The following is a 28000-nucleotide window of genomic DNA, read 5'->3' as shown; positions in this document are numbered from 1 at the left end:
GGGATCCTGTCCTTCCCCTGTAATCCTTTCCAGAGGCCACACTGACTGCCATGGGCAGAAATGACCCCAAGGATCATCACCTTTCCTGATGCCGCTGGGCACTGCGGAGCAAAATGCAGGAGTTAAGGGGCCAAAGATTACTGCAGGCTTCCAGGAGGGTCCTGGATTCTTGTACCTCCACCAAAAGCTATTTCCCTGCTTTACCTCTTACCCTGTTTAGTGTAGTGATGTTCTTGTGGCTTTAAAACAGTAATGTAACATCATTACTGCAAATAATGCAGTACATTATATACATATAAAAATATGCAGGATGCTTTCAGATGTGGTCATAGGCCTTGTCTTATGAGTCCTTCCAGTCCTTCAACCCAGCCTCTGACACATGGAAAGCAGCAGTGCCCTTAAATCACCTGCTTCTGGCATTTCCTTTCATTCCCTTACTGCAGTTTGGATTCCTCCCCACCTCTCTTCCCTCTCCCATTCACTTCCCAAGGGTACTTCTGTTCCCCCACTTCTCTTTCATTCCTCTTCCTCCGTTCATCCCTAGCATTTGTGCCCCATCCTTCTTCCATGCCACACTCTTTCTCTGATTGCACCAGGAGGAGCAAAGCTCTGCTCCTGCCATAGAGCCGTATAAAACCAAGTCAGAGCTGCTCTAAAAACTGTCCCTCACACACATGTTGCTGCAACTCTCCTAATTCTAGTACTCCCCTCCAAACAGCCTTGGTAAAGCCTCGTTGTGCATCACAGGGCAAGTCTGGCTGTGGGAGCCCACACAGGTCAAATGCCTGAGCTCAGCTCTGCACATGAGTAGGGGCCGGAGTGATTTTTCACCGTTACTTCCTTTAGAAAGTGGTGGCGAGGGTTAGGGATCAGTGTTTGCCTCCTGTAACCAAGTGGTCGGAAGTATAATTTGCAGAGAAAGTTTCTATTTTGGTAGAGGAAAAAGAGGAAAATGCACAAGCACGGTTCTGCTGGGAGGCAAAAAAAAAAAAAAAAAAAAAAAAAAAAAAGGAAATGAGACTTTCGAAGGATGGGCTTTTGTAAAAGGGCATGGAACTTAGAAAGCACAAGTGGCAGCTGACTAGCTGCTTCGCTTTTCACTTTTGATTGAGATACTCGCAGGCATGTAGAGATTTAGTATCTGGATTTGTGATTTTCACATTTCCCAAAACACCAATAAAAAAAATTACAACTTGCATTTAAAATAATAAAAAAATCTTACTCCATCTTCTCATCTCAGGATCCAAGTGAAAGGCTGTAGACTTCACATAAGACATATACAGTAGATTGTTTCATCAAAATGAAAGTAGTGACTTTGGCATAGGTTTGAGAGTTTTATTAAAACCATAGGTTTCCATTCTGTACAAAACTGAGGAGTTTTTTTAAAAAAACTTATTAACCACACTGGAAATAATGCAGTGTAAGTAATTTGTTGATAAAAATCTCTCTGAAAGCTATATACAGGATTAATACCACACAACTGTATAAATGTAAAGACTCTCAGCAACTTTAGCAATATATACAAACTACCTTTAAACACATAAATATGGTATTTACAGCTAATAAATAACATTCAAAGCTAAATCATGTGTCCCCATGTAAAAGAACCCTCACTATTTTGTATCCAGGTTCTGTACGTGTTTGAGTTAGATATTGGATTAAGAGCACACCTGTTTACACACATTTTATTTCCAGAGAACTTTAAAGAGAAGATTGCAACAAAATGTGAAGTCTATAGGGAATATAGAATCGTATTTATTTTTAGAGGTCTCAAATGCTGTGGCTCAATACTCAACCCCACCCTCAATGACTCATCCTATCTGTAGTGAGGAAACCAAATGTAAGCAACTTTGGAGTTATTAATATTCCAACATATTGCACTGTTCAAGACTTTTATCCCCATATATACTAGCAGCGATGGCTAGGAAAAAAAAAAAAAAAAAAAAAAAAAAAAAGGAACTGTGCACATAAATGTATTTATGTTGGTTTTGCTTCAGAGATAGGATGGTCTTGAAGAATCACCACCTCCACACTTTGTCTTGCACATGTGGGAAAAGACTGTGAAGACCAGCATCAATAGCTCACATTACACTTCTCCAAATGTCTACCTTCAAACCCTTCTACCTCCCCAGTATTTTGTTTATCCTCTAGAAAGCTAAATGAAGGCTATTGAATTTTCCCAAGCACTAGAAAAATTACACATTACTTCAAGAAAGGGAAAGCAGAAAGCCTTCAATATATCTATTTTTGGCAACTCACAGCATGTCTAATTCAAGTGTTTCTCAGACCATTCATTTTTGTGCATCACAAAATCAGGCTCTTTTTAAATGTCACAGCTCTTGCTCCCTGCTGAATTCCACCTCAAGGCAGAAAACCAAGCAACTCCTAGTATCTGGCATCACATCACAACCAAGCAACAAATGAAGGCTGGTCATTGGAAGTCACTATTCCAGTACAGGGAAGCACAAGGGTGCTGGTCACCAATGGATTTAGTTGCAATGACCAGACACAGCTGTCACACAGCTGCATGAATGACATTCAGTGTCAAAGAGCACTGAAACTCTTAGTTTTAGCATCAGGGATGTAAGCAAGTGGAAAAAAAAAAAAAAAAAAAAAAAAAAAGTCCATTCCCTGCGGTTTCTGGTAGCTCAATTCCATTGCCGTTCCTTACTCAGCATAGTGTTGGAGGTTTGATGGCTCCTTTTTCAGGGGATGAAAGCACAAATGAAAAGCTGAATGTCTGCATAGGACACTGGTATTGCTGTCATCTCCTACAACTGCTATTTATTCCAGGATATGCTGCATAGAAGTATATGGTTTAACAGATCATAAGTATTGCTAAGCAGCACTGGCATTTACCCCCAGTAAAGCACATTCATAACCACAAACTAGAAAATTCATCCCCATATTTAGTCAGTCCCTGGCATCTTTCGGTTACAGCTTTACACACAGCAAAGGTATTTTTCACATGAGAAGCCTACTTATTTACTAAACACACACCTGAAGACAATGAACTCTAGCCACTGAACTGTCTGAAAATTCAGGTAGCCAAGCAAGGAGGAAATAAAAGTCCAGTTCCAGAAGACACCAAAAAGAAGCCAGGTACAGGGCTCTGCTTCTTTTCAATAAATACTACAAAACTGCTATAGAGGAATTGATGTCAAGAAACTTTGTCACAAGGCACCATGATTAAGCAAAAATCACTTACTCCTTCCTAACACTCAAGACTTTGGCAATTTGTTGCGGGGGTTTCTTTGTTTTAAACAACTATTTGATAATGTGTATCTTTATGGTTAGTATCTCTGTATGCTGAGACTTCCTTACAAGAATCTCCTAAGTAGCTAGGAATAGCAGGCAAAAAAAGCCAGTGGTGGATAAATATTTCTATATATTTTGTTCTGAACATCCAGTTCATTGGGATGAACAGACTCTCCTCCTCCCCAGTGTGGAAAATCTTAATTCTTGTCACTTTTAAGCAGATTCATGTGCAGAATTCTCTTTAGAGGCTTTCTTGGCTCTGTGGGAAGAAAAAAAAAAAAAAAAATACAGACAAGGTGAAAAGAAAGACATAAGACACTTGTTCAATTTCTGTCTTGTTTCGAGACTTAATATCCAAAAATAATACTTAACAGGAAAATAAGTTATTGGTTGGGCTGGTCCTGGCCGCCGCTTAATTTTACAGGTGTGTCAGACAACCACACACACACACACACACACACAGAGCTCCCAAGGCCTCACCAGGTCATTGCCCTGGAGTGAAGGTCAGCATGTGTGCCTTTTTATGCAGAAAAAAAAAAAAAAAAATATCTAAGTCTGCAAGTATCCCCAGGAGACCTTTCACTGATAGCAACAGCACTAAAATAAATATAACCGCTTCTCCAGCTCAAACTTTAGTGGATAAAGTCCAAATAAAATTGGCCCCACATTTAAAGTTTACTCTGGGTCAGAAAAGTTACTAATCAGAAAAAAATATGCATTAGACACCAAGATGCAATCTCGATGCAAATCTGAGGAGCAAATCTCAGGAAGTCGCTAATCCAGAGGATAACAACCACACAAGGAGGTGGTCAGCAGAGAACCAATTCTGAGACTTTTAAGCTACCAAAGCTACCACAAGCAAACCTCAAATTAGACTGAGTTGCGATGCTTCTGAAGTTTTTAGACGATTAGTGCAGAATCAGCTAAATCTTGAAGTTTTGTGAAACCCATTAATGTTTCCACAACCTTAAGACAATGGTGCTTGCTCTTACCCTCCCCTTTTCCTGTTGACAGGCTGCTCCAGGCATTTCACAAATATTGCTGCCTCTTCTCCTTTGCCAAGACGTGAGGTGCCATCTCGAGAACAGAACACCACCCTGTGAAATAGATGTTGGACATTTGGATGACTGAGCCAGACATCTTTTAACTGCAGGAACAGGATGCTGGGAAGCAGTGTTCACACTCTGCCATGTGGGGCACTACTGCTTTAACAGCCTGGGAAAAATCACTGGCAGAAAATTATTTTAAAAAATAAAGAGAAAAAAATCCGTAAGAAAAGAATCACTGTGTAAGAAAAACTGGTAAACGCAGGATGTATGGACCTCAAACTTTTGTGAGCCCTTTGCATAAAACCTTGTTGTGGCTAAGAGAGCAGAGACTCTACCTCGAAGTCTCTTGGATCTTTATTTACAATAGTCGTGTGACTTTTCCTATAGGTTAATAATCTTGGAAGAAAGCCTTGCTCCCTTGAATATTTGCAAACAGAGTAGGTTGCCAATTCCAGCAAACCTGAGTGGTTGCTTTTCTATTTATCAGTACTTTCCCAACCCCTATATTTGTTCAGCTCTGATAAAGTGACTGCCTTGTTTATTTAAAGGAGGAACATACTATTCACAACACTGTACACAGGACGTGCACATTCTGTTCCAAACCCATTTTCTGCTAACAGATCTCACATCTAATGAATCTAAATACTTCAGAAGATTCAGGGGAAAGCAGTACTGCTCAGATTAGGTGCTGTTTTAGCAGTCATGTATTAGCAACATCTGCAGCATTCATGTGTTTCATATCCCACCCACCATTAAGATACATCCTATTCCCCAGAAAATCCAGCTTAACGAAGCAATCTTTTCCAGAGTGAATGCATTTTTTAAAATGTTTCTGAAAATCTACTTCTAAGCTGGCTCTTTGCATGAAAACCTGTGCATGTGTCCAGCAAGAGAAAGGAGAAATTGCAAATACAATCAAAGCTGCTTGTTGAGATCCTCTCTTACATATTGTAACCAACCTGAGGCAAATGAGACACTGGGATGCAAATGAATTCTGTGGGAGTGAAATTACAGATTGCAGATCCCAGTGGAGGCAAACAGCTGAATATGGCTGAAATAAATGCAGGTTTGGTGCTACTGGAGCCCTGACTATCAGTGTAGCACTCATTTACAACTGCTTTCCATGTTCTGTCTGCCCTGCGAGATACCAGGAGTAGAGTAACACGGGTAATTAAAACTAAGATACTTTATGACAATGAAAACAAGTTACTTTTTCTGAGTTTCGCCTGACTTCACTCTGACTCTCTGGATGGTGAATGTAAAAGGAGTCCACCAGTCTGACCAGCTGAAGAAGCTGTCTTTTTCCCACTGCAGCTTTAGCATAAGCAGGTCACCAATGTCCACTTCTGTGTAAATCAGGAAAGAGAAGGTCTTGTTTGAGGAGACTTCAGGCCTGCGTGGAGTCAGGAGAGGAAAAAAAAAAAAAAGTTATTGGGAAGTATTGGGAAGGTCTTAAGAGCCAAAAAGACTAATCAGTAGTCCTAAGTGAACCCTGGAAAGATTAGAGGGATAGGGGCTTTCTAACCTAAAGGAGAGAAAACTAGAGAAAGAAGGGGAAACAGAATCAAGATTTTATGTACTTCAAAGAGGGAGAAAGCAAACTGTCCTCCATAGTTCTGATGGATGGAACAAGAGGGGAAAAAAATAAAGAGACACACAGAAAAGCCTTCTGTAGCAAGCTAGTAAAAAGCCTGGGTCAGATAGGTGTTTTCTCCATTGCTGGTGGCTCTCAGGGAGCTGTTAGACAAACACCAGCCAGGAACAGTTTGTGTACAGTGTTTCCTTGGAGTAGGAAACACACCTTGGTGCCTTACAGCCTCATTCCCCTCCAGCCTATGTTCAGGGTGTGTAAGAAGAGATTTATGCTCCTTTGCAGAGCTTTAGAAACGTGTTTCCCTCAGCTTCCACCTGAGGCCTTCAGCCCCATCTGAATTTACTCTAGGTCACATTCAGGTTTGGAAAGAGCTTTAACACAGCTGGAACATAGCAAAAAGATTTGGGGTGGAGGAATGATGATGACACATTCACACCACAAGAATTCTTCTTAGGCTGAGCCATAGGTGAGACCATTTCCATGTTTCAGATCTCCTATAAAGGATGGCTCCTACAGAACTTAGATCATTAGCTGTAGCAATGGATGAAGGATGCATCCCCTTGATCAATGACAAGACCAGATTCTGGGTCCCCATAACAGATTTCTGTAGCTGGAATTAGAACAAGTTTTTCAGCTGGAGCTTTAAAAGATTTAGACTCGACTTAACAGTGCATTGCAATTCTTTCTGTAGCTACTCACAATGTGAAAGCAATGTTCTCACTCTCATCTAAAGTGCCATACAGAGAGATCAGGAATGGCTGGTTTGTCTTGGTCATATTTGTCTTCCCAAAGAAATGGATCTTGACCTGGTAATGGAAGACTAAAAGAACACAAAAGAAAAGGCCATTATTAAAAACCTGTCAAGCTCCAAAGAGACTGCTGGTGACAAATACTCAAAATAATAATAATAATAATAATAAAATAAAAAGCTGCACAAACCCTAGGCTGGAATACAAGAGCATCACTAAATAGATAAGCTCTGTGCATATCCAGGGAACTACTGTTGCAAGGAGGTAACAATTATGATGCAAGGGTATAACAAATAAATAAATAAAAGCTTTGTAGTCCTTCCTGACAACATAATAACCACAGAATCTGTAGTATTGCCTTCAAACCTGTTTTCAGTGTGCAAGAATTGCAGCTCTTGACATGAAACAAGAATTGTGCTCTCCTTATACAAGATCGTTGATTTCAGTCCCCTGACACCAGAGATTAAGTGCCAAATGCCAACAAAACACTGTTCTTGCATCTGTTCTAACACTGCAGGAACATGCCCTCTGATAGCTAGTCCAACACACAATGCACACAGCAATCAATATACCATGTGGCAAGTCAAAACTAGGCAGGAAAAAAAAAAAAAAAAAAAAAAAAAAAAAAAAAAAAACTTAAATCTAACTTTGCAGTTATTTTCCTAGCTGAAAGCCATCCAGTTCTTTCTGGCATTGTCCTTTCAGACCTACCACTGTGGCAATGGAAATCAAGAACTGATGTGAGATTTTAACATGGGGTGTGGTGCCCCTCTGGCAAAAGCAGTATGAAAGGCACAAATCTGATGGCTGCACAACTTTAAGCAAGTTACTCATCAGGCTGAGCTCTGCTGATTATTTTCCCAGAAGCAGGAAAAATTCACCTAGTTGAAAAAAAAATACTTAAAAAAACCTGAAGATTCAGTTGTTCCAAGTGGAATCATTTTCTGGGCTGCACAGTGAGTCCTCTTTTCATTTGTCACTTAGGATTTATTTCAAAACACCCTCTTTTTTGTATTCTACCCACCACACCTTGAATAAAGTGACATGGATGCTCTGACCCTGCACTGCAGCTTGCGGGCAACCTAAGTGCATGCAGACTTGCCTACAGGCTCACTGTAGGCACCCAAATAACAATGTTATCTGCAGCATGAGCCCACCCCAATGCACAGCTGAGCAAAACTACCAGCCTTGCTCACTAGTGAGCCAGAAAAACCTACCTTTGTAGGGCATCTGAGCACGGGTCTTCAGGTACATTTTGGTGTTTCTCTTTGTTCTCACTCTGTTGACCTTGTAACCCAAGTTGTTGCAGCGGTTCTTGCGGCAGCTGAGGCAGAGCCCCTTCTCAAAGGCCTCCTTCGTGTTGCAGCGGTAGGCCATGCTGGGCTTTTCTTCGTAGAGGAGGGAGTCGATGAAGAGGTGGATGGATCGTTCGTGAGAGCATTTCACCAGCTGATCCACATCTTCAAAGAAAAATACATTTGAAATATGTATACACAGATACAAAATGATATAAAACCCACTAAGCCATAGCTGAGTTTTTAAGGGACAATATTAAAAGAACCCGAAGGACAAATTCCTGTATCCAGATCTCTGCTTTGGATGATGATCTTCCTTTGGATATGACAGTCTTTGTTTTCAGAGCATCCTCACCTGCAAAGCCTTTTTCAGCAATCAGGCGTAGAGCTTCTCCCAAGTTGCAGCCCGGCTGGAAGCCTCCCCCGTTAGGGTAAATATCGATGTGTCCAACGGGCTTCTGAATGCCGATGCTGCGATCCGGAGAGCCGCGGGTGTAGGTGTGTAGGACATCCACAAAGTCAGCATCATCCGGGGAGAGGCGCGTGAGGGCATCAGCATACTCAAAGGTGGGACCAGCAGGATCCAGCCCTTTATGGTGCAAACCACAAAGAATAACTGAGATGGTTGTCTGCTGAAACACTGACAGTGATGCAAATCCCAAGCTCTGGTGCCACACTGGGCTGGAGTGTTGCATATGGCTTCACTAGCACACATTAAAGTAGGATCATTTAAGTAACATTCATATATTCAGGAGAATCAAATACACTACCTTGACATGCTGATGCTACCTGACAAATAAGGTGTATGTAAATGTATGTAGGGAAGCACAGATAACTTCCCCAGAGCTGTAGTGTTCCAGTGGATGGGAGAAACAAGCTGTAAATATTTTCTCAATGTTTTCCCTCTTGTCAAGAAACAGAAGAATTGTAAAATTTCTATTTGAAGTGTTTGAAGTGTGGAAAATGTCTTGCTGCTAACTCTTTACTGGGGAAACAAGTGGAAAACATAAATAAGAGCATTGCAGTCTGCACGCCTAAGGGGAGGGGGGTTATTACGGTAAACTGTCAAGCTGCAGCAACATTGACACCACAAACAGCCAGAACCATTCTGCCAGTGAGCAGGAACTCCTGTTCATAAGGCATGCACAAACAGCTCCAGGAGGAAGGGAGCCAGGCTGCAGGTTGAATGAGGCTCCCAGGCTCTCTCAGCACCAAAGATACCACAGATGAGTGATTTTTTTAGCCTTGCTGCTGATGTTGGCATTTCTTTTGTCATTGAGATCAGTGCTGGGGCAAAGCAGAGTTCAGCTCTCCAGGTGCTGGGCTGTAAACCAGACCAAATGGCTGTGCTACAGTGCACCACCTTGTCCAGCACACTATTCAGCTTCACAAAAAATATCACCCTAAGCAGACATCTAAGTATACAGAGAAGTAGGGCAAGCAAGCGTTTATTTCTTTCCCCTTCCCATAACTGTCCAAGTATTACTTTCAGCCTAGAAAATTACTTAAGTCTGTTATGATTTATTCTTTTAGTAACCCACAGTGGATTTCTTCAGATTACTTGTCCAATCTCCCCTTGAACCCATACAGACTTCTTGCATCCAAAGCATCCCATGGCAAAGAGCTCTCCCTGCAGGTACTACACCCATGGCAGGAGGATCCACCTCCCACCCCTCTTGGAAATGCTCCCAGCAGCTGTAAAGGATGTCCACCCAGATGGAGACAACTCACTGCAGCTGGTGTGCTGCAAGAGACACAGAGACCTTCCCCAGGCCATAGATTTGGCCATTTACAATCCCATTGCCCCAAACAAATCTCTTCATGGCTGATAAATCCCTGCCTATTTACTCATCTCTTGCAGAGAAAAACACTGAAGCTTCTCACTCACCACCTTGATGGACCTTTTCTGAACCTTTTCCAGTTCTACTTTATAAATACCAGAACCACTGATTTAATGTAGAATGAACACAGCCTAAATTCAGCCAACAAGCAACAACTGTTCCAGTGATTCTCCAGAGGAAAGTAATATTTCAGTATCGAGGAGACAGGACTCTCCACTCTCTACAACTACAGGTTTCCTTACCAGTAATTCTGTTCACCTTCTTCTTGGTCAGGCTCCCAGCAATCCCAGCAGCATGAGCACCCAGGCTGTACCCCAGCAGGTGGACATTGTTGAGAGGGTAATTGAATTTCTCCTGGAGAAGAGAGCTTTGTTTAAAATCTGACATTAAGTGGGACTACATCAGATGACACAGGGGAAAATTATTTCATAAATAGGAGAATTTATGTTTGAGCCATGAATACGAGCAAAAAAAAACACTAAATATAATCAGTATAACTTTGCTCCGTACAAGCTTGCTTGAGTTAACTAGAGTTTTTTGCTTAATGCAAGAATCAAAGTAGAAAGAAATAAATAATTAGGGACAGAACACATGCCTGTGTATTATACCATATACCATGTTTTTCAGCCATATTCTGCCTCAGTTTCTGGATCCCCTAAATAAATTCCAAAGGCAAGGCAGACTTCCAACCATTTGCCAAAGTGTGGCTGCTGTATAATATATAGGAACCTGTCTTTCATAGCTGTCTTTCACAGAGCCTTCAGAAATACTCTGTGGACCCAGGAGATTAAATATGTGAGATACGTGGCTTACCTCCATCCAGTCAATAAACATAGCGACATCCTTTCCCACCAGCTTAGTGTAGGCAGCAGACACTGGGTAGTGCTGCTGAGCTCGAACTAGCCAGTCCACCACAATGACGTTTGAGTCAGGCTCCCTCTTGTACAGAGCATCCACCAGCTTTGGGACCCAGCTTTCATACATGCCTGTCACCTGTTTTGATGTGGTTTAAAAAAAAAAAAAAAAAAAGTCTTAATATCATCTGTGGCACATAGATCACTCAGCTGAAGCATATAGCACTATCCACCAGGAGTGCAACCAACGGAGTGCCATCCTTCTCATCTTACCGTCCATCCATGGATGACCACAAAGGTTTTACTGGTGTGGTTGAAGTTGCACTGTGCCAGGCTGTCCACCTGCCCAGGAACCAGGTAGCAGACATCCTCATCGGGCTCTGCAGGCGTCCGTAAGGAAAACTTGCTCTCGATTCCCTCAAAATTCGTCTCAGCTTCTGCTATGCAAGATCACAGAAAACAGAGCTGCCTTTTAGAAGTATTAGGGCAAACAGTTCAGAAGCCACAGGTTATGGTGTTGGAGAGAGGTTAAGAACAGTCAAGAAATGGAGCACGCTGTTTTCATCTCCCTCAGTGGGCATGTGGGAGGGAAACCTAAGGTTCATGAAAACTGCTCCCCTTCCATGATACTGCTGAAACAGGGAGAATCTGACCTGCTGTCAGGCAGGTATGAGCCACTTTTAAGAGTCATGTCGCATGCAGGAAAGCAGCAAATTCCTATCATACTACTACATATTTTGGAGGTACATCTTCCATTTCATTGCAAACACATTACTTGCTTTTTTCAAGGCTCTTCTTAGGACACAGTAACCACAGTCCATTAAAAATACGAGCCATAAAGTCCAAGTTTTATAAGAATGTGGGTATTTTACTCAGCAGAGAAAAACAGTAGGTGAGAATATCAGACACCCACTAAGGAAACCAAGCCAGCAAAGCAGCAGCCTGTGTTTTGAAGACAGTATTTTTTTTCCACATCATCTAATAAAAAACACTTGAGAAAAAAAAAGTCTTCCTCTGCCTGAAGTTATTTTGAAGCTATTTGAAGGAAGAAAAATAAATAGATAAATCATATGCTGGTAGTCAGAAAGCATGTGATGGCCTGGAAGGATCACATCTCAGAGCTCTCTCCAGCTTCTAGATTCAAAACATAAGTTTTCCTTTTGTTCCTGTCAAGGCAGAGAAGCTACTTTAATCTTCATGTCCACTTCTTCCTTTGTCTAGGAGGAAACTCGAATGCCTCATCCTCCTAGGTCTGATTCAATGCTTAAACACCTGTATGTCCAACAGATCCTGTAATTAACCATGGACCTAAACGCCAATGCTTTCCTGAAACCAGGTCGTATTTTGTCAGCTTGCTTTTAGCAAATATTGACTGCCTGTTTTCCAAGTGCAGCTGAACTCAGGCCAACTCCATCCTGCTCAGTGCTGTGTTTCCTGGCATCGTGAGCACCAAGCTTTCACAGACTCCTACACATGCATTAATGAATGGCTCCAAGCCACCACAGGGAACTCACAGGGCTGCAGTCAGGTCCTCATGCTAGGCACAACAGTTTTCCAGCACCCTTCTTTTGCCCATTGCATAAGTCTTCTATACCTGACGTATATGTATGTCTCCATAAAGTTGTGCTGCATTATACAGAAGCAAGAATCATTCACTGTTTCTAAAATTTGTTTTTCTGGTCTCCCCATTCAAGCCGCATCCTTGGCTGTACCTGACCTTGGCTGCAGTTGCTTGGACAGCTAATCCAGGCTAATTACACTGTGAGCCCCCTTCCCGCCCCCTTCCCCCTCAAGGACAGGTGTTTCTCCTGTGCATCCTTCCCCAAGCCAGCAGAAGGATTCACATAACACTGAATATAAAATGTTACCTACTGATAATGAACAAAATCTACCAAAGTAACCAAAAGCAAATTTTCTCAGAAGTTTCCCCACCTCTAGTATTTTTTGCACATTTAAAGCTTAATTTTCTCACAATCAAGAGCATGCAAATTCCCTCTCTGAAGCAAAACTTCAGTCTTATTTTTCTTATTTTTTAGCCAGAAAAAGGAGACCCAAAGTCTGATTGGTTAAATATCAACTATAACTTCTCACTCAGCAGTGAATCAGTAAAACTTGGAAAGAACAAAGAACAGCTTTCAAGTCTAAGGCACACAATGCAAGGACTTTCAATTATGTGTATTCTTGTTCCACACAGGAAGGCGAACAAGAATAGTCCACCTGCTCACTAGTTAATAGTGCTTCCTTTCATATTTAGAAATCATTTCCCTTCTGAATCAAACCTATCTGATAATCAACCAAAATCTAAATTAAATTGAAATCCTGCCTTCTGGTGTGTTCTCAATTACAAACACATGCTAGAATTTGCACTTACTGTGACTCTTTTGGAAATAAGCTTTTCAGAAACCAAATTTGCAGTCCCACGTGTACCTCACTCATGAGGAGAGTTTACAGTACAGGGGCATCTGCCACTGCAGAGGTAGAAAAAGTTTGACAAATATTAGTGTTTCAGCCTCAAAATGTTTGGGTGGTATTTAGGGTATAAGGGCTATGTCACCCACAGGAAAGCACCAGTTGCAAAGCCCATGGGTCAGGGAAATAGCAGAAGGCCACTCTGCTCATTAAGCTATGTTGTGTGAGGAATTAGAGTCAGAGATTATCATTAGCATCCTTCATGCTCAAAAAAAAAGCATCTTGGTGTCTAATGTCCACACATGTTCATTTCCCAGGAGCAAGATACCCTCTGCATGAGGGAAGTGTGTGTGGTGGCATGTGTTGCTGACTGCTTAATGACATGCTAATCAGAAGCCATCCTCAAGAGCTGCCTGAGTTTGGCTTTGCAAATTCTGTCTGGGTCACAGCACAAGATCAATTTGTACCTCTTATTGTGCTGCACACATGTTGCAGCACCACCTCGTCTCCCACCCTCTGTACATCAAATGTACATCAAAGTATCTTGGTCTCATTTAATGAGGAAAAAAAAAACAAACAAACAAAAAAGTGACTGAGAACTAAACCTTGACATACATATACTTGTCACAGACCTTTTCCTCATACATGTGAAGTGAGAAGTCTCCTTGAATCATGTCCAGTCTGAGCTGGTCAGACATTGTGACAGTAGGTTTCATTCCTATAGCCTGACACGATGCCAGAGAAATGCAAAGAAGGTCAATGCGCACACGCTACCAGCCAGTTAATGATGTGTTTTAACTCAGGTTAGTCAAACCAGGGCAAACCCAGAAATGGGGAGCCTTCAGCATGTTTCTGGAAGGTGGATAAGGATTTAACTGGAGTTGCTACAAGCTTTACATAACGTAGATGGATAGAAATCAGATAAAGAAGTTTATGTGCACCCTGAGACACTGAGGCAGCTTTTGGGATAAGACTGCAATTCTATTTCTAAACAAGGCCTTGAAGAGAAACAGGCCTGAAGGTTTAAATGTGTAGACAAAACAAATCCATGCTTTTGCTAAAAATCACACTTTCTCAGACCTAAGGAAGCAGAGGTATAAAGGCACGTTCTCTGTGTTGCAAGAACTTCCAGGTGCACGATTGCAAATATGAGTCCCCATTACAAAAATAAAGCTGCATAGATCACCTTGTTAAACCGTAAGCACACGGCAGTGCCCGGAAAGGGATATTTACCTATTTAGAGAACTGGAAAAGGGAGCAGAATTAAGCCATCAATTTCAGACCAGAGCTGTCTCTTCTCACAGCCTACAAGCTGCACTGCCAAACTCCATTTTGCCATGCTCCATAAAATTTCTGATGCTTTTCTGAAACTTCCACTAACATAATCTCAGATTTCATCTTCTAAAAAAGCTGCCATGTACATCAAGGTAGAGAATATCCTAGAACTTGGACAAGGTGCAGAAAAATGTAACTAGGAAGTGTCAGTAATTTCATTTTCCTCTTTAAACCTCCTTACACTGACTTGGACTTGCCATTTGTGAAATTCCACTCAATCCATTACTGCTAACAATTTTGAAAGCATCGCACTGACTTTAAGCATTCTGACTCAATATAAATGCACAGTTACACACTAATCAAGATAATTCATCCTCAGATTTCCTTCATGAGATGCCGACAGCAACCTGTCAACTGTTTTGGATGAAGGAAAGTACCAGTGGTCAGCTGCGTGGAAAATGTGAGTTTGAAGATACATCAGCTTCTGGAATGTGAATCACAAAATAAACTGCCAGCATCAGACGCAGGATGCAAAATCTGATAACAATACACGTGCAAGAATCAGTGCATCTGAACTACAGTTTAAACAGGAATCTTCGGTAAACAACAATTTCCTGGTGTTATGTACACAGGAGTGGGAATACTACTAGCTGGGTGCAAAGATCGCTAGAAGTTGTACTGCTAGCCTGGGTAAACTTAAGTCCACACACACACACAGGCAAACGTCTGCACACAACATCAAACATTTACACAACCTGCTGGAGTTAACTGGAACTCATCCTCCATCTGATTACCAGCATCAGGATAATGCATCCATCAGTCACACTGGGTCCCTAAAAGAGATCTGAAGCACACTGATGGTCAGCTGTGCTCCTTCAGCAGGTATGACTGTTTAACTGTAGCTACGCTACAAACTGAAAGCAGAATACTGCGTGTTGCAATCTGACAAAGCCTACCCCTTAAGTCAGGTTACTGTTTAACTTTGCTGTGAAAGAAATTCCATCTCCCAGCCTGTGAGTTTCCTCATGGCAGAGCCCCGAGGTTAAATCCTCCCTCACTTCTCAATGGGAAGAGCAACACCTCTGAAGCCCAGCATGGCCAGAGAGCAGATGCTGAGCATGGCCCTGTCCTGCTCAAGCCCTGCAGCTGGCAGGGTGAGGGTACGCTGAGGCTCCCACGCTGTGCACATGGGTGCTCGCCCCTCTCTGAGGTGCTCCCTGTCAAATAGGTGCTTACTCAGCTGCAGCTGGCAGGCCTGTAACTCAGTCCAGCAGTAGAGATCTTGCCATCCATTAGTCCCTCTGCGATATCTGCAATTAGCCCAAGACAATAAAATGCAACCACCGCCAAACTTTACAGTAATACAGAGGAAAGGGTGCAGAGAAAGCCACACCATGCAAGTGCTTCCTGCACAGAAGAGGTTCCAGCAGACTTTCTTAGGAGTGCCAGTGCCCATGCAATTCTACAGCACACATGTGATGCCCAGCAGCCTCCTCCCCAGAAAGGCATTGTTTCTGGAAAGGCCATACCACAGCTGCCCTGGCAGGTCTGTCCCAAATGCAGCCACAGCAAACGCCAGCAGGTCACATCACACAGCGGTGTAAATCTGGTGTAACCCCTGTCTCTGGATTTACACTGGTAAAAATAGAGATCAGCATGCATTCCTAGTAGTGTATTATCTTTTCCTGGAACACCAATGTTATCTCCACCTACAATATCTTTTTCTATGTTGTTTATTAAATACTCAGGATTCCTGGAGGGATGGATCACGTATTTTCCATGGCTCCAAAACATCTTTTTACTGTGGTGTGGAAGAAATAGTGCAAGGCTCAAGACTTGGATAATTTTAGGATGATCACACAACCTGTTTACATAAAACCTGTTCCTATGGAGAAATAATGCAATCAGTAAGTCTAAGGCAAATCAGTTCCTAGAGGGATGAAAGCTCTCTCTGGGCAGATAGTTATTTTACTGTATGAAATTTGGGTAGTGTGATGGAAACTGCTTTTGATTGCCTCTGATGGCACAAGATTGGATTCAAAATGAGAATACATTCCTCTGGCTGAGCTCTAGCACCCCATGCTCTTAGTTTCGAATACTTCCCTCCAGCTTCCTTACACATAAAGGAAATAACAAAGGCATCTGCAGTGGAAAAAAAAAATAATAATGGCATTATACATTTTAGCTTCACGTAGCAGCTGTAGGAGATTCATCTACATTTTCTTCTAAGGATATAGACTTTTAAAGGATATGCTTAACTCTCACACAATGTCTAAAAAGCAATGCCATGACAGGGCACCACTAGGAAGTTTAAAGAGTAGTGGTCTATTAAAACCAGTCTCTTTGCTTGTCAAAGCTGCAGTCATGTTGTGGCTTAAACAGGAGCACTAGGGAACATCGAGTAGTCAACACGTGCACGTGTCCTACTTCTCCTACCCTGAAGAGTGCCCACGCACAAAAGTACAATAGGTGTAGTCTAAGTACAATTGTATGTGTATATATAGACACTGTGGGGGTACACTCCTCTGTTAACATTTTTCCTAATAGATTCTGTTACATTAACTGCAGCCCAAATGCATCATTATGACAGTGATGAAATTACACCTTGCCTTAGGCAAAATGGACCAAGAACCACATCCAGCTGGGATGCAGGACTCCCACGAGACGGGTGAATGCCCTGAAGAACAGAGGGCCCTGGTCCTGCACAGAGCTGAGGACCCTACCATGATGCTACAGCAGTGCCAACCTGCCTCCAGAAAGGGATTCTTAGGAGACACCTCGCTCCTGGGGGAAAAAAAACCAAGCACATCCCAAACCTCCGCAGGCCATGCCATCCCTGAGCAAAGACCCTGCCTGAGCTCCGAGCAAGGGAACCGCGTCCGGATTTGTCCCAGCAGGACGCAGGTCCCCTAGCAGCTTTCTCCAGCCCCCATTTCCCCCCGTGCAGCAGCAACGCCCCCCGCAGCCCCCTCCCCATCGCAGCGGGCTTGCCCCGCGGCTCTCCCAGCCCGCCCCGTCCACGCTCCAGGCTCGGTCCAAGGCTCGCCCGTCCCGCGCCCCCTCCCCATGTCGGGACCGGTCCGGACTTACCGGGGTCATGGCCGAGAGCGGCGGCCCAGGGCAGGCAGAGGCAGAGCGCGGCCAGCAGCGCCTTCCTCCCCATCTCTCCTCCTCTCTGCGTGCGCGCTGCCGCGGCGGAAAAGTTTCTGTCGGCGGGGGAGCAAAACAAAAACAACCGGACGAATAGGAAGAAGAGTTAAGTTTGGGGGTTTAAAAAAAAAAAAAAAAGAAAGAAAGAAAAAAGAGAAATAAATAAATAAATAAAAGGCAAAAAGGACAAACTGTTGATGGGTCACTTGGGAAGAAGCCCGCAGCACCCGCAGGCACAGCCACCCCCCTCTGCCTGCGCCGCTCCCTCCCGGCCCCTTATGTCCCCGCCAATATGCAAATATGCAAATGAGGCCCCACGCCCATTGGCGCACGCCACAGGGCGGGGCCGATGCTGCCGGCCGGGGACGGGCGGCGGGGGGGCAGAGCCGCTCCCGCGGGGCCCCGCGACCCCCGCTGCCCCGGCACGGCTCGGTACGGCACGGCATGGCACGGTACAGCTCGGTACAGCTCGGTACGGCACGGCACGGCACGGCCCCCCCGCCCCAGCTCCGTCCCCTCCCCGAGGTCCCGCTCCGCTGTGCCGGCACCGCCGGGATGCCCTCGGTTTTCCCTGCCTCCCCCGTCCCGGCTTCCCGTTCCAAAGGGAATGAGATCTTCTTTCCTATCCATGCTTCTGCACCGAGAACCAACTGCTAATTGGTTTTGGGTTCGGTGCCTGCAAGGCACCTTTTGCTGTTCCCTTGGACCTCTGCCAAACCCTTGTTTTGCCAGCACCCGAGGGGATGCAAGTTTGGAGCGTAAATTAATTTGCTGGATGGAGATTGCGTCCGTACTCTGGAGAAATGCAAAGTTGCCTTTTTGAGCTTTTCAACTCCCTCTGCCCTTCCCTCAGCAATAGGGTTTGCAAGCAGCTAGGTTGTCATCGCCGGCCACGGGGTGAAAGATCAGTTATGTAAGGACGTATAACAGCAATATTAAATTAATAACAAGACCTGTTTTTATTTTGCAGCATGTTGTCGAAGGCCCAGCTTCATAAAGGGCTTCCGACACTTACAGGGAATGAGGACTCCCTGTTTTTCGCGATGTGAAATAAACATGATTCACTTTGAGGGCAGCAGCTTCTTCTCAGACCAGGCACCTTAGGAGACTAAAATATACCTGGTTCATATTAGCGAGGCTATTCAATAAGAGGTCGCTCGAGTGTAGCAGAACTGGGTCACCTTTGCAGACGCAGATTTCATAAAAAGCCCAATGAGTTCTAAATGTGAGAGCACATCTTCCCCGGGACACAACTTGAAGTTCCTTAACTCCCAGCCCCTATTTATATCCAAAAGGCATCTCAAAAGAATCTAACAAGGGTGCAACTGGTTGTGCTGGGACTTTCTTCCCAGCTGAGATAACCGGGGCAGCGGGGTCGGGAGGGTGAAGAAGTGCGTGACTCGGTGGGAGGGGGTGGGAGTCAGAGGCAGGGGACAGGAGGTGGGGAGGCTGAGGGTGAGGAGAGAGAAAGGAGAAACACTGGTGGATGGAGATGGTGTGAGCAGAGAAAAACATGGCTTGCACTCCCTGCAGCTTGCTCTTGATAAGTATCAAGCATATCCTCTGACCGGTGTTTGAGACCCTCTCATCAAAACAATAGCAAGAATTTTCTCATGTCTTTTATTATTATTATTATTATTTCCTAAGTGTGGACTAAACAATACATTTTCTCTTCATCTGATTTAGTTGAACCTCAGTAGTGTAATTTCCCCCCTACAAATCCACCTGACTCCATCTAGGTGCAGACATCCTTCCTAGAAAATTCCAGTCCCTGTAGCCAACATTTGGCAAACTAGAAGAACAAACAATTTAAAGCAAGCTGCCGTAACAGGGGCTGTCAGGCTACCTCACTCACAGGTGATGCTACTGACCCAGTCAGAGCAGAAGAGGGCATGAAGGGTGTCTCTCTCCTCTTTTGCACAGCTACATCCATGGCTACTGCAGCAAAAACTTCTGTTAGAATACGACTGTGGGAAGATGACCAATGTAATTTCAGCATCTGGTGGGATCAGGTACAAAAGAGCAGTCGCAATGCCTGGCAGGCTAGCCCTGGGCAGACTGCTGGCCCCACTAACCTCGGCTAATCCACAGGCTGTAACCAGAATTTCAGCTCATTCCCAGTACAGATCGTGGAACCTATGAACAGCAAGGGCTGGCAGTGGACTTGAAATCTATTTGGAATAAGATCTACTTTGCTACACTGAAAATGCTTGTTTGCATAATTTTTGGTTCCTTCTCATGCCCATACGCCCATGCAGCACTTGAAGACACAATCTGAGAGAGTTGTGCAAAGTCTCCACCTAAAAAAAAAAAAAAAAAAAAAAAAAAAAAAAAAAAGAAAAGGGAAAAAAAATGCAAGCACTAAAAGAAAACTTCCATGTGATGAAAGAGAAGTTGTGGGTTGAGGGGAGGGGGGAACAAGTAACTCTGTTTTCTCAGATCTTGAACAAGTTGCCTCAATCTGTGTATACCCAGCTGCAAAATAGTCTGAAATACATGGCCCTTTATGAAGGCAGAATGTGTCCCTGACCACTAAGCAATGTGCAGTTGCACTGCTCTGACACAGCACATCTTCCAGCACTTAAAATTGTTCTTCCCCATGCAGGTAATCATGATTAGGCTGCAAAGAAGCTTCACGGCATCAACTCAACAAGCTTCAGCGCAGTCATTAACTGGATTTAAGTTTTGCTTCCTCCGTAAAATACATAATCCTATAGGGGAAAGCAAAACCCCGTATGCGAAGCAGAGCCTGATTTAATGTAGTCAGGGGTTCCGAACTGGGTGGAAGGTAACAGAGTGAGAGCTAAAAGACATTATTTCCAACAGGGAAGGGTGGGGAGTCTGGAGGAACGGAGACAAGGGTTGCATAACTGGGCTGGTACTTGCACCCACAGACCATGTGCAAGGTTAAAGTCAAAGCAAGCCCACGAGTGTCCCCAGCACAACGTGGGCAGTGCTGGTCTGTGTGGTGCAGCTGTGTTACACCCCGAGCGCATTCACTGGCCTCACACAATGGCAGGGAAGAGGAAGTCAACCCCAGCATTTTATTTCCACTGCAATACTCCAAAGGGAGCTTGAAACACAGCACAAAAGTGTGTGTGTGTGTGTGTGTAAGAGAGTGAGAGCTAATGCTGTAACTTTGAAAATTCCTGTGCTGCTTTAATTCTCCTCATACAGGATATTAGATAGCTGAGGACAAGAGGTCTTCCACCAAAAAAAAAATATATTCGTAGATATAGGAACAAACAAACAAAAAATCTGCTTTCCTCCTGGCTAGAAAATGCAAATAAGCAAGAGGTCTTTGTTTTCGCCCTATGAATATTTAAATTTTTGATGAAAGAGAAAAGGGGAAATTAAATTTAAAAAGTCAGAGTGAGCTTCCATGTGATTTCTCCTCTAGTAAATACAAACAAACAAACAAAACTTTTTTTCCTATACTAAGTTTACTCAAAGGTTGCAAAAGAGGTATTTTTGCAAACAGTCCGGCAGCAGTGACAGCCCGGTGACAGGCAGGCAGGTGCTGCCGGTGGGAGAGAGGGGGAAGCCTGCACGTTGTGGCCCTCCCAAACCCCCTAGGTGTGCAGCAGTGGGAAAGGTGATGGCAGGAGCTGCGGGAGTGTCTGCTGGCAATGCAGTCCTGGTGGCTGGAAGAGCTCAGCTGTAGGCACAGATACAGGGAGCTGTGCAGTGTTTGCAGCTCTGGCTGCAACAGACGGGGCACCTGTTCCTCCTGAGGCTCTCTGTCCTGCAGGGAGGCTCCTTCAGTCCCCAGCGTGTGCGAGAGGAGAAGGGAGTCCTCCCTGTGTGAGACACCCTTTTGTAGCCTTCACTTGCTTACCCTCTCTGCTACTCTGGTACGACTTGCTGCTCCGTTCCCAGGTTGCCTTATCTTGCAGACAAGGTCCTTGCTCACTGATTAGCGCAAGGATCCATTCCTCTCCATCCCGCTCTCGTATTTTCGGAGCCAAATGCAGGCTGCCCACCCCCTCGCACGAAGAGGTGTGGGCTCCAGCAAGACGCCACGCTCTGCCACAGAGCTGCGGGCCTGGCTGCGGGGTAAGCTTGCGCTGCAATTTTCTCAACTGTGCTTTAATTAATTACCACGCTGCCGGCGGTGCCTGCCAAAGTCAGCTTGCTGTCTAGCCAGACACATCTTTCAAAACGCAATGCCAGGGGAGAGACATTCCTGCAGCCCTTTCGGGGTGGCGGGCAGGGGAGTGTAGGCCAGCTCCCCACTCATTGGCCCTGGGGCTGGTGTGCTGACCACGTGCGGCCCCCCTCGCTGCCCCTCACGTGGCTCCCGAGCCCTGCCTGCAGTAGGTTAAAGATGACGTTGTCTGAAACTTTTGCAAGGTTACGAAAATGTGCAAGGGCAGGGGGGAGAAGGAGAGGGAAGAGATCTTGTCTGGGGGTAGCGCTCAGTCCCAGCGACACTTGGGTGCCCGTAGGGACATGAGCAAGCCCCCAGGTCTTGCCAGCAAGGTGCCTGTTGTTCCTCTCACACTATTTCCTAAACCAGTCTCTTTAACCGTGGGAACAGAGCCCTCTTGCTCAGGTCTCAGCACGGCAGTCTGCATCCTTGGCTCGCCACAGGGAGAGCGAGTAGGACGAGAGGGCATGCACAGCGTGGCCAGTGGGGGGGAAATGCGTGTGTCATGACCGTCTCAAGAAGTGTAACAGGGAAGAGAAGCCACTTCTCTGGCCTCTGGGCTCCCCTGCAAGGGAGAGGATAACTGCACACTTTCTGCTCTTCCTTTAGTTTGCTCTGCAATGCTGACAGATGGTGTGTGGTGCAGCCAAGGCTGGATTCCAGCTTGTATCTCCTTCGGTCGCTTGCAACTTACTCAGAACATATTCCTCCTTGGGCTGACATTTCCATCTCATCCCAAAGGGGATTTGTTTTAAATTTTCATTTAAAGTTTAGGCTGAGCTAGCATTGCTGCTGTGGGGTTTCGCAAGCGGTAAGTAAAAACTCCCTCCTGGCCCAACACCCCTGATGTGGACATCCAGCCCAAGAGCTTGTGGACAGAGGGGTGTGCTCCCACAGGACAGGTCAGCCTGCCTGCGGTCACAGCACACTTGTGCAGTGCCTCCGGGGACTACAGAGGGATCTTTCAGCATTTTTATTCTCCCAGGTTTTATTTGCCTTGGTTCCAAGCCCAAAGTTACAGGGTTTTATTCCTCCTTGCATGCACGTGTGGACACTTAGGTTCATGCATGTGCTCTTCCCACTTTTCCGTGCCTGCAGGGTTTGCATATAACTAGCTGTAACTTGGTGTGGGCTTAGGGCTCTGATGTTGGCTCCCAGTTCCTCTGCTCGGTATCAGACAGTCAACAAGAATATGCCAAAGGAAGAGGGGGAGTTAAACACAAAAACTTTTGAAAATGTCCTCAGGATTGTAGTGCAGAGCAGAGGAGACAAGTGGCTGAGCACGTAGTTCTCCAGCTCCCCTCCAATTAGGTTAAATCAGGATTTAGCCCAGGGAAGCTTGGAGCTAAAACAGATACTGAGATGAATTTTTAGACCTTATGGAAATTTATATGATTTCAAGCAAAGCTTAAACTCAGTGAGGTGTCTCCAAACTATTAGCAGGAAGCAAGCCAAGTTTGTATATGCAAAATTCCCTTGTCAGGTCTATTCTGTTTGTCACATGTAAGTAGCCAATAAATAGTATTTATTTCCACCCACTTCTTTATTCACATTACTTCACTGTCACAAGCATGCTGACACTCTGTAGGAACGCATACCGATCCCCGTACCAGAGGTATTCCTGCCAAAAGTCAGACATGGGAACAAAGAGGAGATACAAACAAGCCAGGGAAGGGGAGAGGAAGGGCAGGAGCTGCGATATCAAGATCCCACCACTCTTCAAGTGACCCCAGTCACCATGCAGACTATGGGAGGAACATGAGAAATGGCAAACCTGGTTCCATTATCATGGAGGGTTTCAGACCCTATAGACAGGTTCTCCAAGATGGAAAGGGATATTTTCCCTAGGGACACATCATTCAGTGAGAACCTGTGAGGGAAGTATTTCATCTTTGCCTGCACTGCACCAGATGATGCCACCATTACAGTGTGTTGAAGGCAGCCACTAATCCAGGGGACCTCTGTCTGTTTTTAAAGCCTCAAAGGGCTCTGTCTGACACTTTTTACGTGAAAGTCCTGTGCGTGTCACTGAAGACATTGACAGGTGGCACACCAGAGAGGAAGTATGTTCTAGCTCCTGCTAGGGCCTAGGTCCTGAGGGCAGCCCCAGAGCAGAAAACACAGCCAGGCCTCATCAAGGTGCTCTTCACCAGCCAGGTGAAGAGCTCCTCACCAGCCAGAAACACAAAGCAGATGGAAATTTGGCTGTTTGAAGGTCTCCAACACCACCTTCCTCCTGACTCAATCCTGTGAGACCCAGTTGCTGCTGCAGGGGAAACCAGTGGCAGTGACCCCACCTGCTGGGCGATACTTGTCCTCTGCAGCTCCTGAGGCCAGGTATAAGCTCTCTATGGACCAAGCAGGAAACCCAGGTACAAAATCTTCAACCATCCTGCCCCAGGGCTGTGTACAAAGCCAGGGGCAGAAAGAGACCCAGAGCTCAGATGTCCCTTATCAGGGCAGGCTCCTGCCCAGTGGCCATCCTGTGGGGGCAAGACTGGGAGACATGGAGTAGGTGACGAGAAGCTGGAGAAGAGTTTGATATGAGAAGCAGGAAAATAGTTCAGTCCATCTCCTTTGGATGCCAGGGGCATCAGGCTCCACCAGTGCCTTCACCTCCTCAACGTTTATATCTCCCAAGGCGTCCGTGGGAGGTCCTGTGGGGGCGTTTTTGTTTTCAGGACCCAGTGCTGAAGAAAGTAGCTGTGTGTGTGTTTATACACAAGTCTGAAGTTGTGTGGCTGGAAGGATGCCAAGCAAAAAATGGCTATTCTTACAAACCTTCCTGTTTACTTAGTATGGCAGCTACCTCAGTAAATGTCCCTGTGTTTAAAGCTATAAAGAGGCCATTCAAAGAACCACTAAAAGGCTTAGAAATCTCCGAGGATCAGACTCCAGGCATGAATTAGGTAATAGTGGTATTAGCATAGCCTGTTTCTCCAGGCAGCTGATAACATTGTAACTAACCAAACTATGACATAAATTTGCCCCAGGAAACAGGCAAAATAGCTTTGTGGGTTGTTTCAAATTACTTATCCTGCAGGAATCTTAAGAATTCCTGTTAAATAATTAGGGACATGTGAATTTGATTTCCAATAGTCCTGATGCTATGAGAACTCTGGGGGAAGGTGGCTTTTTTAAGGAATATCGGCTCCTTTGTTGTTAGGTGAACTTCTTCCTCAAATTTTCTGGTGTTGCAATGTTTAAAATTATTAACATCCTTAAGGATTATTTTGTGTTACAAAATGCAGGAACATAACTAGAAGTCTTTTGGCCAAAAAATCTTGGGAAAATAAAATCAGCCAGAGAAATTCCTAGCACATAAACTGTTCTTGACTCACACAGACAAGGCAGGGATACGGATACAATGAAAATTCCCTCTGGCAAGAGGAAAGGTCCCAGGAAGGTGTTTCCCTGGCCAGCAGCAGTGGGTCCCCATGGCAGCCATCCATCTGACTGTCCCCTGGCCACGGGACAGGCAGAGCTTCCTCTGGGCAGAGCTCACCATCAGCACGTCCATGCTGCACCACAGCTCCAGGGAAAATAAATTAACGCTCCACAGCTGTTCTATATTTTGCTCAAGCACTGAGACTTTCCATAGGCCATTTTGATGACAAAAGCTGTTTTGGACAGCTGTTTTTTCCCACGCAGCACGGAAGGGCCTCAGTCCTGTGAGAGCTCAGCCTTGCCACCCAGCTCCTCCTGGCTGCCCTGCCTGCCTCCAGCCCAAGACTGAACAGCACTTCTCCACCGAGAGAAACAGTAGCACAGGCTGTCATGCAAAATGCAGTTTCCATCTCTTCTACATGCTCAGGCTACTGGCAGAGATGGCTTTTCCCAAGGACATCTGCATTTACCAGTCATGGGCTGCTTCTGGACATGCTTGGCTGCGTGGTGGAGGACAAAAATGCAGGACTGTCTGTGGCAGCAGCCTTGACCTTGGTGTGATCTTGGATTTAGGTCTTAGAAAAGCCACCTAAAACTGTCATAAGCACCACTGTAGAAAGTATGAGGAGATGCTGTTTCTGCAGAGCCCGGTCACCCAATTGCATAGATATTTTTTAACCTTGTGGTTTTCTACAAATGATGTGGTTGAGGTTCAGGGCTGAGGAGACAGCAGAAGGTGAGAAAGTACATGCAGCAGAAAAAATGAACACTACACAGCCCAGCTTAAAAAAATGCTAGGCTTTCTTTGTTTTGCTTCAAAAGACAAATGGTGAGGTATTTTTTATTTGCCCTCTGGTTTTTGAGGTTTAACATTCTCGTCATCAAACTCTTCTCTGTGGCCATGAAGGCTAAACATTTACTCTTCTGTAATGCAAGCTGTGAGTCGTAGGTAATTGCAGGACTGGAGGGGGATCTTACATAAACTACCTGCTTCCACAAGGCTTGCTATCATTCCTGAGAGCTTCCAACCCTTTTGGGATTAGTTAATAAACTGTCCCTGGTTTTCTCTTGCTTGTTAATCTATAAACAGTTTTACTGAATAATTCTTTTATCATTATTTATTTACGTTTGTCAGCAAACTGATGAAAAGGCACTCTCCCATCTCCTTCAACAGCTCGTGTCTGAATGTTGAGGTTTGTCATCTCAGCCAAGCAAGGTTTTTTATTGTTGTTGTTTTGGCATGTGTACTTCTTTTCCTTAATATCCTGAAGAGAAGAAAGCTTTGTAAAGGAGAGAATCAGGCTCAAAGGAAGTTCCACCTGTGGACATGGAAAAAACAGCTACTACTTAAAAATTTCCCTTGCAGAGGGGAGAGCTAAACAAATTCTTCCCTTGTGTTTGCAGGACTCTGATCAGAGGGGAGAACCACCCTGTGAGCTGCTATGCAGGCAATCCAAGAGGACAGTCTCTGCCCTGTTTGGTGCTAGGCTGTCACCTTTATTCTCTCCCAAGATAAAGCAGAGCCAGACAACAGAGCAAACAAAGCTAATGGGATAAGGCAAATTTGGGGCTGATTAGACATGCTAAAGGAAGGAGTCAGTGCTCCATGGATAATTCACTAGGAAACAGCTGCAGGCTTCTCTTTCGAGGCAGAAGTAGAGCTCAGCAGAGTATTTCCAACCTAAGTAATTCTTGGCTTTGAAAACTTATGTTATGACTCAGTCACAATATTTTGCAGCTTTGTGCTGAATTAAATAAATTGCTGAAGAATAAAAAGTAATGCCACCCAAACTTTCTGTTTTGACATTTTTAAAGCAAAACACTGCCTTTTAAAACTTTTGGGGTTGGCACCTTTCAAATTTGCTTGAAAAAAGGAAAAAAGGAAATCAACCACCCATCTCTTGAAAACAAATTTTAATATTGATCCTGGTTTCAGTGAGCAGTCGTGTTTGCCTCAGACAGGTATTTCATCTGCAAGTGTTTTGATTTCTCTGTCTCCTCCTGCATGCAGCTACTTTCCATCCAAATGTCCCACGTAAATCCACAAGGACAGACTCAGCTGTTTTGTACCCATTTGAGTGCCAGTCTCAGAGGTGCTAAGCAGCCATAAACTGTCCAGCTGGCAGGGCCAGAAATATAACATCTCTTTTGCTTCTGCTGGAACCACACTAGCCAGAGTACACTACACACATGCCAGCTCGACTGACCCTGGCAGAAAAGTATCACTCAGTGATAACCCACTTCCGTATTTCTTGGTCTGTGTTTTGGGGATCTCTGCAAAAGCTCAGTCGTGCTTATGCAGATAAAATAAGAATCACAACCATCATAAATCAGACGTGTTCACAGATACCTGGGACCTGCTGCAGGCAGAACATGGCAGAGCTGCAGTTGTTGGACTTGCCCCCATCAACAGGTCTGGGTACAGATCTATGAGTGTATGTGTTTGATTCATTCTCTGAACAAATGCAGGACCTCCTGATTAGCCCTCCTGATTTGCCTTGCAATACACAAGAACAAAGAATGATCAGTTGTCCACTTTCCTATCAAGTGAGGCTAGAATGGGTCTGTAAGAACATGATACATTTAGTCTTAAATTTACCCAGATATATTTAATATCTGCTTCTGAGCTTCCAAATTCCTTCCCATTTCCAATTTCAATTTTTCTGAAGGAAAAAGCCTTAACATTTTTAATTTTTTTTTTTTTTCCAAAATGAGACAACTCCAACCCCAAAAAGTAATTTTCAAAGCTTTGTAATTACAGCATAAATCTAAAAATCTGGAAACCGAATCTGAAAATATATGAAAAATAGAGATTACTTTTTTGTAATTTGACATCTGTATAATTGTTGGATTTGCTCTGGCTGGAAAGGTATTTTCTTCTGCAATAGCAGACTAGATGCTGTATATAATCTCAAAGCAGCTACCAGAAACTGCAATAGCTGGCTGTCAAGTGTAAGGTTTCCTCACAGTGAAACGGGACCTTCTATTA

General features: G+C 44.5%; 1 protein-coding gene across 2 annotated transcripts; it reads right to left on the bottom strand.

The window, feature by feature from the left end:
• Positions 1 to 1323: 1323 nt before the first annotated feature.
• Positions 1324 to 17723, bottom strand: LPL (lipoprotein lipase). 2 transcript variants are annotated; one of them, XM_035310202.1, is made up of 10 exons: positions 17415 to 17723; positions 10914 to 11080; positions 10600 to 10779; positions 10029 to 10140; positions 8301 to 8534; positions 7868 to 8110; positions 6601 to 6721; positions 5518 to 5700; positions 4251 to 4355; positions 1324 to 3517 (listed from the first exon to the last, which is right to left on the bottom strand). In XM_035310202.1, the coding sequence occupies exons 1-10, from the start codon at positions 17485 to 17487 to the stop codon at positions 3472 to 3474; spliced, it is 1464 nt and encodes a 487-aa protein (XP_035166093.1). In that variant the 5' UTR covers positions 17488 to 17723; the 3' UTR covers positions 1324 to 3471. The 2 variants fall into 2 exon arrangements, with proteins under 2 accessions (XP_035166093.1, XP_035166094.1); XM_035310203.1 differs by having other exon boundaries at positions 10914 to 11077; positions 17415 to 17722.
• Between the last annotated feature and the right edge of the window lie 10277 nt (positions 17724 to 28000).

The sequence above is a fragment of the Oxyura jamaicensis genome, chromosome Z (genome assembly GCF_011077185.1).
Source record: "Oxyura jamaicensis isolate SHBP4307 breed ruddy duck chromosome Z, BPBGC_Ojam_1.0, whole genome shotgun sequence".
NCBI classification, from domain to species: Eukaryota; Metazoa; Chordata; class Aves; order Anseriformes; family Anatidae; genus Oxyura; species Oxyura jamaicensis.
The sequence above is the reverse complement of the archived record's forward strand: the minus strand, read 5'-3'. Positions and strand labels throughout refer to the sequence as shown.

Excerpts from the sequence above, each read along its gene's own strand:
- LPL (XM_035310202.1), bottom strand. The coding sequence starts at position 17,487 with ATGGGGAGGAAGGCGCTGCTGGCCGCGCTCTGCCTCTGCCTGCCCTGG. Across the intron at positions 10,141-10,599 it reads TGTTTATTGACTGGATGGAG|GAGAAATTCAATTACCCTCT; the intron begins GTAAGCCACGTA and ends TCTCTTCTCCAG. Across the intron at positions 8,535-10,028 it reads GAAGGTGAACAGAATTACTG|GGCTGGATCCTGCTGGTCCC; the intron begins GTAAGGAAACCT and ends TGCACCATAAAG.